The sequence below is a fragment of the Salvelinus namaycush genome, chromosome 8 (genome assembly GCF_016432855.1).
Source record: "Salvelinus namaycush isolate Seneca chromosome 8, SaNama_1.0, whole genome shotgun sequence".
Lineage (NCBI taxonomy): Eukaryota > Metazoa > Chordata > Actinopteri > Salmoniformes > Salmonidae > Salvelinus > Salvelinus namaycush.
In genome coordinates, this window is record NC_052314.1 from 41,836,606 (window position 1) to 41,855,325 (window position 18,720).

The 18,720-nt window shown below is 44.5% G+C and overlaps 1 protein-coding gene across 1 annotated transcript; it reads right to left on the reverse strand.

Annotated features, from left to right (window-relative positions):
- Positions 1-512: 512 nt before the first annotated feature.
- LOC120052681 (translation initiation factor IF-2-like) lies at positions 513-18,629 on the reverse strand. Its single transcript, XM_038999731.1, has 5 exons — positions 18,589-18,629; positions 17,933-18,019; positions 3,039-3,112; positions 2,251-2,473; positions 513-2,081 (listed from the first exon to the last, which is right to left on the reverse strand). The coding sequence occupies exons 3-5, from the start codon at positions 3,089-3,091 to the stop codon at positions 1,158-1,160; spliced, it is 1,200 nt and encodes a 399-aa protein (XP_038855659.1). The 5' UTR covers positions 3,092-3,112; positions 17,933-18,019; positions 18,589-18,629; the 3' UTR covers positions 513-1,157.
- Between the last annotated feature and the right edge of the window lie 91 nt (positions 18,630-18,720).

The following is an 18,720-nucleotide window of genomic DNA, read 5'->3' on the forward strand; positions in this document are numbered from 1 at the left end:
AGATGGAGAGAGAGAGAGAGACCGACAAAGAGACGGTGAGATAGGTGCCATGGATGGGCTTGTCTATTCATTCATATCCGCTGTATTTACACAAGTCCTTTTCGCCTTTCTTTCCTAACAGACAGGAGTATCCTGAGAAACAAACACTTGAGAAAAATACATCTCTAAATAGATAAGCCTCTGAAATCAAACTAAATAGAGCTTCTCTCTGAGTGCAACATATATTAAACTATCTTTAATATGTCTAAGCACAGTGAGAAAGCTGTCTGTTTTCCACATTCATGTGATAGTAGATCTAAGCAGATCAACTGCTTCCAAAGTAACAGTTACATTATTCATTTTAAGACTGAGCAGTACCAAATGCAAAGCACACCGCAGATTTAGGCAGGGATGGGCAACTTTGATAGGGGTGGGGGCCACAAAAAAAAACTCATCATGAGGGGCTGCAGTGGCTAGTGGATCCATACCCCCCCCTCCCCCACCAATTTTAAGTTTTAAAATTAATTTCCAGCAATTCTACTCATTTTGCCATGGGGCAGAGAGAACAATTAGACAATTTACAGCTAATTTCCTGCAATTCCACACATTTTGCCATTGGGTGGAGGCAAATGTTAACAGTTTTTAATATGATCATAGGCATGATCAGTGGGCCCCAACCCGGTCGGTAATTCGACCATGCTTACTACAAGTTTAGGTAGCTGGCCACTAGACTAACTTACCAATTTAAAACATTTTAGCCGACATGGGCTAATTGAGTGACTACTGATGCACAATCAAATTTCGAAATTGCACCTTGTGTACTCTATTATTCTAACTCTTAACAGCAAGTTGAAACCCCGACTGAGTTCCTAAAAAAAGTTGTATATTTTTTGTGAAATTGGTCCTCAGACCTACAAAAGGCGTCCCGCGGTTGCCCATCCCTGGTTTAAGGCATTGTGTTAGGAAACTGTACAGTGGAAGAGTTACCAAGGTCATGGGGGTTTACTTTGTGTCTTTACAATACTTTCAGATCGAAGGAAAAATGAATTTGTTCTCTGTTAAAACACACTGATCTTTTTGTAAACATTTTCCACTCAGGGGTTAAGGTTAGGATTTGGGGAGGGCAGTCTGATTCTTAAGGGCAACTTCTACCTCAAGCACCCCTTCCCCTGTTCGTCTCAGGACTTGTCGGTGGCTTTGCTGTGGCTGTTGGCGTGGGTATTATTATGTGTGTTGTTGGTGTGGCACTGGACCTGGGACAGCTGTAGGCTGGTCTGGAAGGCTGAGCTGAGATGACACATGGACTCTATCTCCTCTAGAAGGCCTTTCTCCTGGACCTCTGCCCCAGAGACCCTGCCCTGTTCCTTCCCCAACCCCAGCCCTAGGCCCTGGTCCTCTCCCTGTCCCCCCTCCTCTGGCCTCCCTCTCTCCCAGGGGACCAGCACAGAGGGCTGCCTGGCCTTCACACCCTGCCTCTCTTTGTCCTGACTGCCCTGCCTCTGGAGGGCCTGGTCCTGCCTCACCGTCTCCTTGGACAGCACATTCCCCCGCAGGATGCTGGATGTGGTCTGGGGTTTGGTCTCAGACTCAGGCTGGGGGTCTGTGGAGACTCTAACACGGGTCATCATTGAGGTGTGTGGAGGGGTGTGTGTTGCCGGTGGAGGATTGTGTGTGGATGCACGGGTTGGTGCAGGAGAGCGGCTGGATGAGGGGTTTTGGTCTCCCAGGTGTGGTGATGGAGGTGTTGGGAGCGAAGGCTCCTCTGGACGGGGCTGAGAGAGACAGATCGGGGGCTTGGCATGAAGGGGCTGGGTCTTGGTCTGAGGGGCCTGGATCTTGGGCAGGAGATTGGGGACCTTGTTGTCCTTGGCTGGGACTGCATCTGTGGCCGGTGGAGAGGCTGTCAAGGGGTTTTGCTTTGTCTTCTTGAGGCTGCTCTTGCTGGGCTGTCTACGTGGGGAGGGGGGCAGGTGCTTCCCGTGGAGGGCACTGTCATCCTGCCAGCTTCCTCCCTGTTCCCCTCCCCCACCTACTCCCCCCACCCTGCTGCCACTGGTACACATCTGGGGCAGATTACTCTCACTGTGGGGGTTGGACTTGTTCTAGAATACAGACACAGAGTGGTTTACACATTTTTATGTTTTCTTTAACCGGTGCCTCAGTCAATATTGTCCATATGCAAAGATATTGTCCATGACGTTCAGACTCTATTTACTGTATGTATCTGGGGTTATATGAGTGTGGTTAAGATGTTACAGATGTTTCTCTTACCGGAGCCTTATAGTCGATGTCGTCCATAGATCTGAAGAAGTCCAGGCTCTTGGCAGCGCTGAGTTTGCCATGCTCTGTGCTGGTGGTGCTCAGAGAGTCAAGGATCTCCTCTAATAGGTTCATCTGGCCCGTGTGGGAGGAGTCTGTGTCTAGCTCCAGCGAATAGGAGTCGTCACTGTCCTCAGTGTAGGACGGTATCTCCCCACTGTCCTCAGACGAGATCCTCAAGGCGAGCAAATTAAATTAGCAAAATAAATTAGCAAAACAAATTTAGCAAATCAACAAATACATGAAATACAGAAAAAAAAATAGCAAAAAAAAAAATCTGTAAATAAATGTATTAATAAGCCAGCAAATAAACTCAGCAAATCAATGATCATTTCATGAATAATGATCTGTCCAAGAGGCTATAATCACAATGCAATAAATCTACCGTGGGGTCCTTACTGTAGGACTAAACCACTGGAGGGCAGCATTGATATGAGTATGAAGAGGATGAGGGGGAACCTGTCTATACCACAGTAACTAGTGAAGGACAGGACAGGAAGATGATTTTTCCAAATGACTGAACAAACAACTTTCATGAAAGAGGAAACTACCATGGAACCAACTTGAATAACTTTATTGTATTGCGATGTTTGCTCTTGGCTAGGGCTCACTAGTAAAATTGATAGCTGTCTCAATGAGACTCACCTGAAAGGATAGATAAATACATGTCACAGATCATACATATTCAAACATTACTGGGAGATTATTGGTATTATCATATTCCTATATCAGACTCTTACTTGCTGGCGGTGTCCAGTTCATCGTCATCGATGGCAAAGTCAGGACATCCCATGGAAGACTTTGCATAATAATGCTAACACACAAACAGAGACAATGAGATCTACAGGTTACTCAAGGCAAATGACCTTCACATCTGACCATGACAACAAACAAAAAAAACTCTGTATGATGCCGGTGTGCTGTGTTTGTGTTGGCAACAGGGTGTCATTCCCACCCCAGTCCAGTGCCTGGTACCTCAAGTCCAGTGTGTATAATAATCCACCTGTGTTGCACATTTAACTGTCTGGGGACTTAAAGGAGAAAGAACCTTTAAGGCACACGCCTCCCCCCCCTCCCTCTCTCTTCCCCTATAAGAGCTCAGCTCAGCCCAAGGCCTGCTATTAAAAATACCTTTATCCACTACTCATCTCGTGCACACCGTATAATGTTCCCTCTCTCTCTCCCTCCCTTGTCCTCTCTAACCATCTCAGTCTCTCTCTTTACCTTCTCACCCCTCTTTCTTTCCTGTACCAAGGCAGCCTCTAAAGCAGCCTATAAAACCAGGTTTGCCATATTATAAAAGCCTGTGACTTTCACATCCCCTAGAGGGCAACAATGACTCGTCACAAAAAGAGCGCGAGAGAGGACAGGTCGGATGTAAATGATTGAGGGAGAGAAAGAGGGAAAGGGGGACCCATAACCCCTGGAGACAGAGGAGAGGGGGGAAACATTAGGGCCTTGCACCAACCCGGTCTTGATTAGCTGACACAGTGCCAGCAAGACGGGCGCAATGTAACGTGTCGCTGGCCGCTGCTCATTTAGGGTACACACACACACACCTTACACAAACGCGCGCATGCATACAGAAAAGGTTAACCGCCGCCTTCGCCATAAAAGCTAAGGGAGGAGAAATGTGTGGAGCGGCCACTTAGTCCTCTTTGCCATTGGGCTAAACAGGAACACATGTAGTGCGGCGCTGATTGCCCGGCTCAGGCTGCTCTCTGTCTCTGGTAGCTAGGAGCTATAATAATAAAGACCATTACAGAGCGGCTCAGGCCTCCCATCTCCTAAAAAAAACTTTAATGGATTCCTGTGTCAGGGCCGTAAATCAGCACTGTGATACCATGTACACACAAGCGCACGGGCGTTCATACGCACACATATCAAATCATTCACGCAGACGCTGAGGCTGGCTTGACAGTTAGGGAGACTGGAGATGCACCTGCAAGAGGGTGGGCGCTGGGGCACACACACGCACGCACACATGCCACGCACACACACACACACACACACACACACACACACACACACACACACACACACACACACACACACACACACACACACACACAGGTCATGGTCCTTGCTGCTATTTAACCTGTTCATTTGTGCACTTAGGCATGTTTAGGGAAGCGGGGCCTCTCGGTGTGTCTAGGTGTTTATTAAAACAAGGTGAACCCTCAAACACAACAAACCATACCCAGGCCATAGAGCTCAGCCCACATCATAACCACACCCAGCTCAGCCTGCCCTTTCCTATGGTCATAATTATATCCATGCTAGACAACCTACACCTACATACTGTTGGAAGGGCAAAACATACAGGAAACAAAAAGACATGCATACACACTTTCCATTTATGAAACACACATACTGAATGAACATGGAAGTCATCCAGAGTTGTAATTATTACAGTGGCAGTAGCATGTTATTTGATGAAACAGTAAAGACGAGACAACCATGCTAGAGGAAGTCTGGGTGAAACAACGTCCCCCTTCACTTCTCATGACAGACTAATATAAAACTGAGAGGTGAAAATGGAAAAGTGATTCTCTCCCGTCTCTCCCTCTCTTTCTCGTTGCTCTCCCCCCCCCTCTCATTCCCTCAGCCTCCATCTCTGCCGCTCATTCTCTCTGTCTTCATCTCTCTCAAATGACAGATGACTGCTATTTTGTCTTTCGCAGTGAGTCTGCTGCAGTGAAAGAGAAGGGGAGAAAGAAGGAGAGAGCGAGGGAGAGTGCCACACCAGGAAAAGGAGGCAGCAAATGTAGTCTAATAATGAAAATGAAAAAGGCCCAGGCTATTTCACGGAATCTGGCTAAAACCATCAGTTTGGAGGACAGAAGGGGGGGGAAAAAGCCTCTAATTTGTTTAAAAGCACACTAAAATCACTAAACACACGGTTAATGTGGTTCAATAGGTACTCTGCACAGTAACCTCTGCTGGCATAACAATAGACTGTGAAAAAAAAAATTGAATACTTTTTTGATCACTTATGTGATATACACAATGGTGAGTTATTTTTTTTTCAGTGGCTGCATGTTTAGTCATCGTCAATACCTCTGCAGTTGCCCATTTTGTGGCAACAAATCATTATTTACAGTAAACGTTTTTTTATAACGAAGAATAATTTATTGAGGCAATTCTGGTGAAATAAAAACCTGTATATTCCAGCCAGTCATGCTGTAAGTGAGGAGAGTTTCAATATGGCCAATATTGCCAAGTCATCTTCTAACCTGTTGTATAGTGTCAAGCTTCCGCTTTCCAAACGGAATGAGCCAAGATACGAAATCTATTTAAAGGAGCGCTCACGGCAGTGGCTCTATTAATCCTTCATATGCCATACAATAACTCTATATTTCACTCCCCTTCTTACGAGGGGAAAATAGTAATCACTGTCCATTTCAGTAGAAATATTTGAAGAAAAACTTTTTTTTCTCTCTTTCAGTCTCTCGTCTGCATGACCAGTTATGTCAAGCGAGCATGCCAACGACAGAGCGCTAGAGACTTTAAGTACCAGCTTTACATTATACATTTCATATGGTGTTTCTGAGTGGCCACTGATCTCACAGCTTGGCAGGGTATGCGAGATATGCCAAACAAACCACACGGAGAGAGGGGGAGGGGGGAAATGAAATGAGAGAGAGAAAGAGGAGGGATAGAGAGAGAGAGGGCGATAGAGAGGGGGGAGTGGGAGCTAGAGAGGGGGGGGGGGAGAGACACACAGAGAGAGGGGGGGATAGAGTGAAAGAGGGAGCCAGAACCATGGCCAAGTCTGTCTTTCTATTAGACATACAACTACAGACAGCGTTTGAGGCAGGATACACTGCCTGCCTGTCTGTCCAACTGGCTGCCTCTGAAAGCGCACGCTTTTTAACAAACCGGCTAAATTAAAAGTATTCTGACCATTTTGAAAAAATAAATAAATAAGCAATCCTATAAAATCAACCAGCGTGTCTGTTGACGTATGCAGTAATTTAAAGCTACCATGAGGTGGCAGTTTAGCTTCAGACAAGAATCTCAGGCCAGACGACACATAACCACCTAAACACACACAGCCTACACACACCCACCCACACACAACCTGACAGGCTCCAATCTCCACATGATCACCATACAGATGTGTGCAGTTTCTCCCCATTAGCACAGAAGCAGAAAAACAAACCATCCACACTTCCCAACCCCCCCCCCCCCAACACTCTCTCTCTCCCTCTCCCCACCCCCCATGCTAGCATTTATTCAGTCTATGGTAGAGTAGTGTCAGCGTCACACTGCTGAGCCCTGCCACAAGCCTGCTGTCACTATGCATACCACCGTCTCGCTCTCACACAGCTAACGTACTGTTGCATCCGCTAAAACACACACACAAACACACACGAGGTGAGCAATCACTCCCAAACATAGAGAAGCAAGACAATAGGTTTGTGTTTGTTAGTATTTCACACTAAGAGAACATTCCGGGTGTGCAAATCAAGGAATACCTTCCACATACTTTAATGGACATGCTCTTCTAGTGACACTTGAATGAACTGGCCAATAAAACAAAACCGAAAATGTTCATTTCATAATTACACTGATCTAATATAAAATATCTAATATTAGAATAAACTCCAGATGAACCAGATCATTAATTAATTTGATTTCAACGACAGAAACAGAGGTTGCTGTTAATACTACATGGTGATAAAAGGTATGAGAAGTTAAGATGTCTATATCACTCAGAGAGCTGAGTGTGAGTTCGTGAGTACGTGAGTGAGGTGTGTGTGTGTGTGTTTGTGTGTGAGGTGTGTGCAGGGCAAAGTGTGTACGAATTATACACTAGATAAATGTCTCTTTAATATGCAGAGCTGGAGAGGAGCAGAGAGGTAGCCCTGGCCTACATTGGGCCTGGTACAGTAGAGATCAAATCAAGTCAAAGTATATTTGTCACATGCGCCGAATACAACAGGTGTAGGCCTTACCGTGAAATTCTTACTTACAAGCCCTTAACAAACAATGAAGTTTTAAGAAAATAGAGTTAAGAAAATATTTACTAAATAAACAAAATAATGAGGCTATATACAGGGGGTGCCGGTACTGAGTCAATGTGCGGGGGTACAAGTTAGTCGAGGTAATTTGTACATGTAGGAAGGGGTAAAGTGACTATGCATAGATAATAAACAGCGAGTAGCAGCAGTGTAAAAACAAAGGGGGGGGGGGGGGGGGGGGGTGATCATGCAATTAGTCCGGGTGTCCATTTAATTAATTGTTCAGCAGTCTTACGGTTTGGGGATAGAAGCTGTCCTTTTGAACTTAGACTTGGCGCTCCGGTACCGCTTGCCGTGCGGTAGCAGAGAAAACAGTCTATGACTTCGGTGACTGGAGTGTTTGCCAATTTTTTGGGCCTTCCTCTGACACCGCCTACCATATAGGTCCTGGTTGCCAGGAAGCTTGGCCACAGTGATGTACTGGGCTATACGCACTACCCTCTGTAGGGCCTTATGGTCGGATACCGAGGAGTTGCCATACCAGGCGGTGATGCAACCGGTCAGGATGCTCTCGATGCTGTAGCTGTAGAACTTTTTGAGGATCTGGGGACCCATGTCAAAATGTTTCAGTCTCCTGAGGGGTAAAAGGCATTGTCGTGCCCTCTTCACAACTTTCTTGGTGTATTTGGACTATGACAGTTTGTTGGTGAAACTCTCGACCTGCTCCACTACAGCACCGTTGATGTGAATGGGGGCGTGTTCGGCCCTTCTTATCCTGTAGTCCACAATCATCTCCTTTGTCTTGCTTGCGTTGAGGGAGAGGTTGTTGTCCTGGCACCACACTGCCAGGTTTCTGTCCTCCTCCCTATAGGCTGTCACATCATTGTCGGTGATCAGGCCTACCACTGTCGTGTCATCAGCAAACTTAATGATGGTGATGGCATCGTGCTTGGCCACGCAGTCGTGGGTGACAAGGGAGTACAGGAGGGGACTTAGCACGCACCCCTGAGGGGCCACCGTGTTGAGGATGAGCGTGGCAGATGTGTTGTTGCCTACCCTTACCACCTAGGGGCGGCACGTCAGGAAGTCCAGGATCCAGTTTCAGAGGGAGGTGTTTAGTTCCAGGGTCCTTAGCTTAGTGATGAGCTTTGAGGGCATTATGGTGTTGAATGTTGAGCTGTAGTCAATGAACAGCATTCTCACATAGGTGTTCCTTTTGTCCAGGTGGGAAAGGGCTGTGTGGAGTGCGATTGAAATTACGTCATCTGTGGATTTGTTGGGGCGGTATGCGAATTGGAGTAGGTCTAGGGTTTCCGGGATGATGGTGTTGATGTGAGCCTTTCAAAGCACTTCATGGCTACTGACGTGAATGCTACGGGGCGGTAGTCATTTAGGCAGGTTACCTTCACTTTGTTGGACACAGGGATTATGGTGGTCCGCTTGAAACATGTAGGTATTACAGACTCTCTTGGTCAGGGAGAGGTTGAAAATGTCAGTGTAGACACTTGCCAGTTGGTCTGCGCATGCTTTGAATACACGTCCTGTTAATCCATCTGGCCCTGCGGCCTTGTGAATGTTGACCTGTTTAAAGGTCTTGCTTACATCGACTACGGAGAACATGATCACACAGTCGTCCGGAAAAGCTGGTGCTCTCATGCATGGTTCAGAGTTGCTTGCTTCGAAGCGAGCATAAAATACATTTAGCCCATCTGGTAGGCTCGCGTCACTGGGCAGCTCGTGGCTGGGTTTCCCTTTGTAGCCCGTAATAGTTTGCAAGCCCTGCCACATTTGACCAGCGTCAGAGCCGGTGTAGTAGGATTCAATCTTAGTCCTGTATTGATGCTTTGTCTGTGTGATGGTTAATCTGAGGGCATAGCGGGATTTCTTATATAAGCGTCCGGATTAGTGTCCTGCTCCTTGAAAGCGGCAGCTCTAGCCTTTAGCTCGGTGCGGATGTTGCCTGTAATCCATGGCTTATGGTTGGGACATGTACGTACGGTCACTGTGGGGACAACGTCATCAATGCAATTATTGATGAAACCAGTGACTGATGTGGTGTACTCCTCAATGCCATCAGGAGAATCTCAGAACATATTTCAGTCTGTGCTAGCAAAACAGTCCTGTAGTGTACCATCCATGTCATCTTACCACTTCCGTATTGAGCGAGTCACTGGTACTTCCTGCTTTAGTTTTTGCTTGTAAGCAGGAATCAGGAGAATACCTGCATTAAAGACCCCGGCCATTGGGAGTGCCGCTTCTGGATTAGCATTTTCTTGTTTGCTTATGGCCTTATACAGCTAGTTGAGTGCGGTCTTATTGCCAGCATCGATTTGTGGTGGTTAATAGACAGCTACGAAAAATATAGATGAAAACTCTCTTGGTAGATAGAGTATTTCATGATAAGCAGTAGACCACACTACCTCAGGCGAGCAATACTTCGAGACAACCTTAATATTAGACAGAGCGCACCAGCTGTAATTGACAAATAGAGACATACCCCCACCCCTCGTCTTACCGGACGTAGCTGTTCTGTCCTGCCGATGCACAGAAAACCCAGCCAACTGTATATTATCCATGTTGTCGTTCAGCCACGACTCAGTGAAACATAAGATATTACAGTTTTTAATGTCCCGTTGGTAGGATAGTCTCGAACAGAGCTCATCCAGTTTATTCTCCAGTGATTGCACGTTGGCTAATAGAACAGATGGTAGAGGTGGGTTACCCACTCGCCGACGAATTCTCACAATGCACCCTGATCTCCGCTCCCTGAATTTCCTTATTTTCTTCATGTGAATGACGGGGATTTGGGCATTGTCTGGGAGCAACATTATATCATTCACGTCCAACTCATTAAAGAAAGTGAGTCATAAGAGATGGTAGCAACAAGATATGTACAAAATAAGTTACAAACAATGCGAAAAAACACAAAATAGCACAATTGGTTAGGAGCCCGTAAAACCGCAGCTTTCCCCTCCGGCGCCATTCTTAAATCAGTTGCTCATTCTTAAATAGCAGTGCTCAGGGACACTTGATGTAAAGCGTGCATAAATGCTTTGGGGATTTAAAATGGCAAGCTTTTTGGCAGAAGTGCATTAATGTTTCAGCAGTGCTACCAGGTATATCTTTATCTTTATTACCAAGAACAGATAGAGTTTGGGGTTGAGGCAAAGGTACTGTATATTGTCAGAATGGGGTATATGAGTTGAGTACAGGGCTCGGGTATGGGGCTGGGTCATATGCAGGTCGCAGGAACGGAGAGGTAGTCTTGGCCAATGGGGCTCCATTGAGGGGTACAGGGTATGAGGACTTGGGTATAAGACTTGGTCTGGGTACATGTCTGATTGAGAAATATATCTTAAAATGGAAGCGATGCCTAACACACACACACACACACACACACACACACACACACACACACACACACACACACACACACACACACACACACACACACACACACACACACACACACACACACACACACACACTCTCTGGGACATGCCATCCAGTGTGTCTCTGCACCAGGAGTCCCTGGGGTCCCGTTACTCTGGCCATGAACAGAGCTCAGTGGCGTGCGTGCATGTGTGTTGCAGAGACCTCGGTAAAGAATCTCTAATTGGTAGTGGTTGAGCCGTCACATTTTTTTCGTGTGTTCATCAGCCTCATCAAGCACACAGGATATAACACAGTCCATTACAGGACAGAAACCCATGGCCGTGGCGACCGTTTGGGACACAATCTCAGTGTTTCCCCTTGGTTTGTGTCTGTAGGTGTGATCCCAAAATTCTAAAAATCAAACTGCAATAGAGCATGCATGGGAAACATGATAATGATGGATGTGGATTTGCAGACCACACACACACACACACACGCACAAGCACACACGCAAGCACACACGCAAGCACACACGCAAGCACACACCAAAAAAAGGTTATTGAGGAGTTCTTTGTCAGGGGTGAGGGTGATATGTGTAACCATATATTTTTTTGCATATCAGGAATGGTTCTTTACTGCTGTGAGGGTTGTGAAGAACCATCCTGTTCTTTTCCTCTCCACAATGGTTTCCTTTTATGCCATGAAATGCTACACTGTTAAAAAGTTCCTATAAATGTATGGTACCCTACAGGCTACTGGTTGCAGTGAAAGTAAGGTAAACGACAACAAGTTACAGAATTTTTACAACTGAATTAAGGTGTTATTGCTGTAAAAGGACAGTGTGATGCTGAACGCTGGTTACTTGAGACTATACCTCACTTGGGATTTGAACTCACAACCTCTTGGTTGCTAATGACCTGAATTTCCTGCTACGCCACCAGGTCTGTGGGCATGAGAGAGATTGGCCACAGATTTAATGCAAGAAAACATTCCTGCACTTTGCTAAAAGTTGCCCAAGTCAATAATTGTCACAACACCAATGTAAAAATAGCAGTGCTAAGGGACACTGGATGTAAGGTGTGTAAAAATTGCTTTGGGGATTTAAACTTGCAAGCTTTTGGGCGGAAGTGCATTAATGTCTCAGCAGTGCCACCAGATACATCTTTACTACCAAAAACATACACTCTCAAAATTAGCGTATGGTTAGGATACAGTGCTGTTCCCTGAGGTACAAAGATGTCAAAGGTAAACATAAGGTACCTTCAGAGGTACACATAGGAACCTCTGGTTGGTTGGTTCCTTTTAGGGTACATAATCTAGTATAATAGTACATTTTTCTACCCAATATTTTGAAATATATAAATATAATCATCACAGAGATTTGAAATGTACGTGGGGACAATGTACCAGTGGGGCTCATTAGCATATTCTGGGGGGGGGTGAACTAATATATGTGTATTTGTGCCAACCCTCAGTGGAAGTGTTGTACTAGTTTAAGTGGTTGATGGTTATGTTGCCAAATATCGAGCAAATTTTCCTTTATTATTTTCCCCTAACCCTACCACCCCTCCCATAATTAGAGTAAACTAACGAACAACACTTAGGCTTCTACTTCCAGATTATACATACTATATACATTTTACGGACACAGTGTATTTTACTATAGTTATCCTTGGTTTGTTTTTAGTCCCACCCTTCAGCTCCACTCAACCCCTCCCATCTATCTCTGAACACCATCCAGTTTTGATTTCTATTTGCCATATATTTTTCAACTGTGCTGTGAAAAACACTTTACTTAACACCCAGTGTCATAACACGATCATGACCATGTCATAATGTGTCATAACAGCTGACATAACTAGTCATAACATGGTCATAATATTGTCTTGACCCATATATTTACACCTGTTGTAACATAGGTATATTGCGTTATTTTATGGTGGTTATGACACCTACATAAGAGTGTCAAAACATTTAATCAAAGTAGTTTTTTGCTGCCAAGAAGTTTCCTTTAATTTGAAAGTTTGTTTCTTGGGCTCCTGAGTGGTGCAGCGGTCTAAGGCACTGCATCTCAGTGCTAGAGGCGTCACTACAGACCCTGGTTCGATTCCAGGCTGTATCACATCCGGCCGTGATTGGGAGTTCCATAGGGTGGCGCACAATTGGCTTAGGCCATCATTGTAAATAAGAATTTGTTTTTAACTGACTTCTCTAGTTAAATAAAGGTTAAATAAAATAAATAAACAAATCCTGTTGTTGTTATAATGAATTCTTTAGTTTAAAAAAAATCTTATTTTAAATAACTAGTAGAACATTTACTTCATGACACTGTAATGAAGTATTATAACTATCCTGTGTCAATTTACTTAGCTATGAACATACACTTTGACACTGTCAAGAAGCATAATGACCATCATAATCATATAAGCCAGATAGGCCTATCACATACATGGCCTTATTCCAGTCATCAGTCAAAAAGAGGGTGTCTTGTCCTGCTCCATAAATCTGCTCCTGTATTCATCCCAGTCATCAGCAACAGAGCATTGGGGTAAGTAAATTTCTGCCATCAATGCGTGCACAATTATAATGATAATTTAATATGGCCATTTTCCAAAAACATTATATAACAAACATACCGTTGACACATAGGCTATGGTGTTACGGAATATTTTGCCTTGTGTGGTAGGTTTCTTTGGGATTTTACACTTATGTAGGTGCCATAAACAGCCATAAAATAATGCATATGTCATGACAGTGTTATGACCATATTATAACAGGTTATGACATGTTATGTCAGCTCTTATGACATAACATGTTATGACACTGGGTGTCAATTAAAGTGTTACCAAAAATAATACTAGATTTATTAGTGTTGCACCATTATTTTTTACATTATATAACCATATTCAATTTTAGTATCACATCTTAAGAGTGATGAACTGTGCCATCCCTGTGGCCTCCGCAATGGTTTAGTCCACTGAGACAGGCGTGAATCAGACAGGAGTCTTGTGCAGCATGAAATAAAAATATATATTTGTGACTGCTCGATTAATGACATTTCGGGTTGACCAACAGCCTATTGACCAAACAATCGACTAAATGGGGTCAGCTCTAAAATGCGTACACATATTTCAGTTGTGTACGCATATTTTTATTTGATGGCTTTATTATTTTTCATTCCCTAAAGTCATCATCTCATCTCTGCTCAGGCAGATCCGGCCTGCCAGATCACTTTATCTCTGTGCTCCCCATACTGCACTGTCTTTAGTCATACTATTTAGCTGGACTTACAAAATCATTTTACGAGGTCTTTTACTAGTACTTTCACAAACTGTCTATCCCTCTCTATTGTCTTGTGTCATGTACATTCCTCTCATGTGGTCTATGCAGTCTGTGTGTATCTAACCAAATGTAGCAGGCATAAGTGTATCCATCTCTGTCCGAGCCGGAAAGAACAGGACTAATGGATTATGGTCATTTTATTTAATTACCACGTTTCTGCGCTGAACTCAGTTGAATATTTGCTTAATAAAAACAACTCCCTTCAACCCAGCGTCCTACATAGTTGTTGACTTGATTTCGCTCTAGAGAAATGAGTGTTAGGCTCACAAAAAAATTAACTATACTGAACAAAGATATATACGCAACATGTAAAGTGTTGGGGCCCAAATATCCCAGAAATGTTCCATACTCACAAAAAGCGTATTTCTCTCAAATGTTGGGCACACATTTGTTTACATCCCTGTTAGTGAGCATTTCTCCTTTGCCATCCACCTGACAGGTGTGGCATATCAAGAAGCTGATTAAACAGCATGATCATTACACAGGTGCAGTTTGTGCTGGGGACAATAAAAGGCCATTAAAATGTGCAGTTTTGTCACACAACACAATGCCACAGATGTCTCAAGTTTTGAGGGAGAGTGCAATTGGCATGCTGACTGCAGGAATGTCCACCAGAGCTGTTGCCAGATAATTTAATGTTAATTTCTCTACCATAAGCCGCCTCCAATGTTGTTTTAGAGAATATGGCAGTACATCCAACCGGCCTCACAACCGCAGATCACGTGTATGGCGTCATGTGGGCTAGGGGTTTGCTGATGTCAACATTGTGAACAGAGTGCCCCATGGTGGCGGTGAGGTTATGGTATGGGCAGGCATAAGCTACAGACAACGAACACAATTGCATTTGATCGATGGCAATTTGAATGCACACAGATACTGTGGCGAGATCCTGAGGCTAATTGTCATGCCATTCATCCGCCGCCATCACCTCATGTTTTAGCATGATTAATGCACGGCCCCATGTTGCAAGGATCTGTACACAATTCCTGAAAGCTGAAAATGTCCCAGTTCTTCCATGGCCTACATACTCACCAAAAATGTCACCCATTGAGCATATTTGGGTTGCTCTGGATTGACATGTGCGACAGCATTTTCTCGCCAATATCCAGGAACTTCGCACAACCATTGAAGAAGTCTGGGACAACATTCCACAGGCCATAATCAACAGCCTGATCAACTCTATGCGAAGGAGATGAGGCAAATGGTGGTCACACCAGATACTGACTGGTTTTCTGGCCCATGCCCCTACCTTTTTTTAAAGGTACAGTATCTGTGACCAACAAATGCATATCTGTATTCCCAGCCATGTGAAATCCATAGATTAGTGCCAAATATTTTATTTAAATTGACTGATTTCCTAATTTGAACTGTAACTCAGTAAAATCTTTTAAATTGTTGCATGTTGTGTTTATATTTTTATTCAGTATATAAAAACACTATTCTTACTGCAACTCAGTAGGTAACTTACTGTTAAATTACAGTAATTTTTAACATAAGCACATTTAAAGTATCCTATAAGTATAACTGTAGAACATGTCATTGGTTCTACCTGGAACCAGAGGGTTCTTCATGAGGGCCCTAAATGGAACTCAAAAAAGTTTGATCTTGCAGGGACAAATCAAAAGGGTTATACGTGGCTCCCAAAAGGGTTCCCCCATAGTAACAAATGACAGGGTTCTAAGTGGAACCCAAAAGAGTTCCCCCTACAGCAGCGTTTCCCAAACTCGGGTCCAGGAGACCCCAAGGGGTGCACGTTTTGGCTTTTGCCCTAGCAATACACAGCTGATTCAAATAATCAAACCTTGATGATGAGTTCATTATTTGAATCAGCTGGTTAGTGCTAGGGCAAAAAACAAAACGTGCAACCCTTGGGGTCCCCAGGACCGAGTTTGGGAAGCGCTGCCCTACCGGGACAAATGACAGAATGTAGATCCAGTGGCGTAGCAGGAAATTCAGATCGCTGGCAACCTTGAGGTGAGTTAAAATCCTTAGGAGGTTGACTCCTAAGTAATCCAAATTTCGCTGGTCTGCAAAACCACGCCCACCATTATCATATTTCCCAGCATGCTCTATCGCATTGAGATGTTTTTAATTGTTTGTTTCAATATCTGTGTTTATGCACATTTATTTGATATTTTGCTGCACAAAGACAAATAACATACATTTTTCTAAACCAATCCAATCTGTTAGTTTGACTTAATGCACCAGTTAGTTAAATGGTTGTTCAAGTTTAGATACACAACATTACCAAAGGTATGTGGACACCTGTGGGGACAGCCAGATGGTGAAGCGTGATTCATCACTCCAGAGAAGGCATTTCCACTGCTCGAGTCCAATGGCGGCGAGCTTTACACTACTCCAGCCGACGCTTGGCATTGCGCATGGTGATCTTAAACTTGTGTGCGGCTGCTCGTCCATGGAAGCTCATTTCATGAAGCTTCCGACGAACAGTTCTTGTACTGACGTTGCTTCTGGAGGCAGTTTGGAACTCAGTCGTGGAGTTTTGCAACAGAGGAGAGGCGATTTTTAGGCACTTCGGCACTTGGCGGTCCCGTTCTGTGAGCGTGTGTGGCTTACCACTTTGTGGATGAGCCATTGTTGCTCCTAGACATTTCCACTTCACAATAACAGCACTTACAATTGACCCGGGGCAGCTCTAGTAGGGCAGACATTTTACAAACTAACTTGTTGGAACGGTGGCATCCTATGATGGAGCCAAGTTGAAAGTCACGGAGCTCTTTCTTCAGTAAGGCCATTCAACTTCCAATGTTAGACTATGGAGATTGCATGGCTGTGTGCTCGATTTTATACACCTGCCAGCAATGGGTGAGGCTGAAATAGCAGAATCCACAAATTTGAAGGGGTGTCCACATACTTCCGTATATAGTGTAGTTTAGGTAGTCTCATTTATTAATCTGTCTATCCCTTCCAGTCATTCTGAATGCAGATTGGCGGAATCCACTCTGGCTGGATTCCAATTGGAATTAAATATCACTTTGCAAGCCAGCATAATGTGACTTGATGTCAAGCTTATGCTAAAGCAAAACCAACAGTGTCCAAAACACAGTGAAGGCTAGCCACCAGTAAAAACACAGCCGAAGGAGGTTTACCAGTAAAAACATAACGAAGGCTATCACCAGAGAAAACACATCGAAGGCTGGTCTACCTGCATAACTAGCTTGACCATGCTGATCAGACTAGCTTGACCAGCTAGAGCATGCTGGTCTGCCAGCATAAACAGCAAGACCATGCTGGTGGGCCAGCAGAACCAGTTAGATCCCACTGGTCAGACCAGCTTGACCAACTAGACCATGCTGGTCAGACCTGCATGAACCAGCACAGACAAGCTTGAAATTTATGCTGGTTTATGCAGTTTTTCAGCAGGGATGTATGTGACATCGAGCTGACAACCTCGCAATCACCATGCAAGCTAAATCTAACAGGAGTATTGTTTGTGTGAGTGCGTCAGAGAGAGAGAGGGGGGGGGGGAACAAGAGAGAGAAACAAAGAGGAGGGAACAAGAGAGAGAAACAGACAGGTATGGGGGGGTGCATGGAGAGTGCATGTGCCAGCTTGCACATACTAGGAAAACACGCCGTGTTTTTAATGATGCCACAAGCAGATTCTCCATAAGAAGTGCTGAAAAGCAGAGGAGCTGTGTTGTTGTGTTGACTGTCCATACAGACAGAACAAACTAACAAACTTACATAAACATTGTAGAGTGTACAGTGCATATTACTATTGCTGATGTTACACACTAGATAATCTGCTTATCATTACTTATCATCTGGCACATTGACAAACTACTACAAAGTAATGAATAGGAGGAAGGATGGAGAGACTAGACCAAGGGAAGAGGTAGATGAGGAAGAGAGATTAGATGTGGAGATAGATGAGAAGAGGGATGGGAACGGAGACGTAGGAATAGTTTGTGCGTGTGTGTCACTCACATGTCTCCTCTTCTGCAGTCTCCGTGGTGACAGACTCTTGGTGCTGGTGGGAGACCCTGAGCAGAATGGCCCATCATCCTCCTCTTCCTGAGAGAGAGCGATAGAGGGAGGAGATGGAGATATGGTGTGAGAAAACGAGAGGGGGGGAGAGAGCGAGAGAAAGAGAGAGGAGTGAGTGTGTCAAGTGAGTGTGCCATAATGTGTGTATAACATAATAAAACAGACAGTTATGCATGTATTTGGAGTGTGGCCAGGTCAAATCAGATTTAATCATTCTGAACTCATGTGTATGCACACATAGCGACGTGTGTGTGTGTGTGTGTGCCTAGTATAGCCTAGTGAGAGCCAGTTAGTCCGTGTCCCTGACTAAAGGACCAGACTTATGGAAACATACATCTGGTTGCATTTCCTTTGAAGGAATCAGTGGCACATTTATGAAATATGCAAACAATAAAGGGTTAGGGCTGTAGCTGGTTGATGACAGGCTATAGGCAGAGGGACACTGATTAAAAATGTACACTCCTGACCAAAGCACAATGCACATGTTTCACAAGTCATTACAACCCTGCTCATCTCCGAGTGAGCTGAGTCATATGCTCCATATAAAACAGAGTGTGTCTGTGAGCCCTGGAGAGGTGTGAATTCACATAGGTCACCCTTTGCTTGAGCCTGCGAATGCCCCTCTTGGCATGACTCTTGGCCTGTAGGAGAGAAACACAGGCATTAGAAATAACCACAAGCTCCATTAATATTCGACACTGGTCTGGTGTAACATCAAGGCCTGCTGT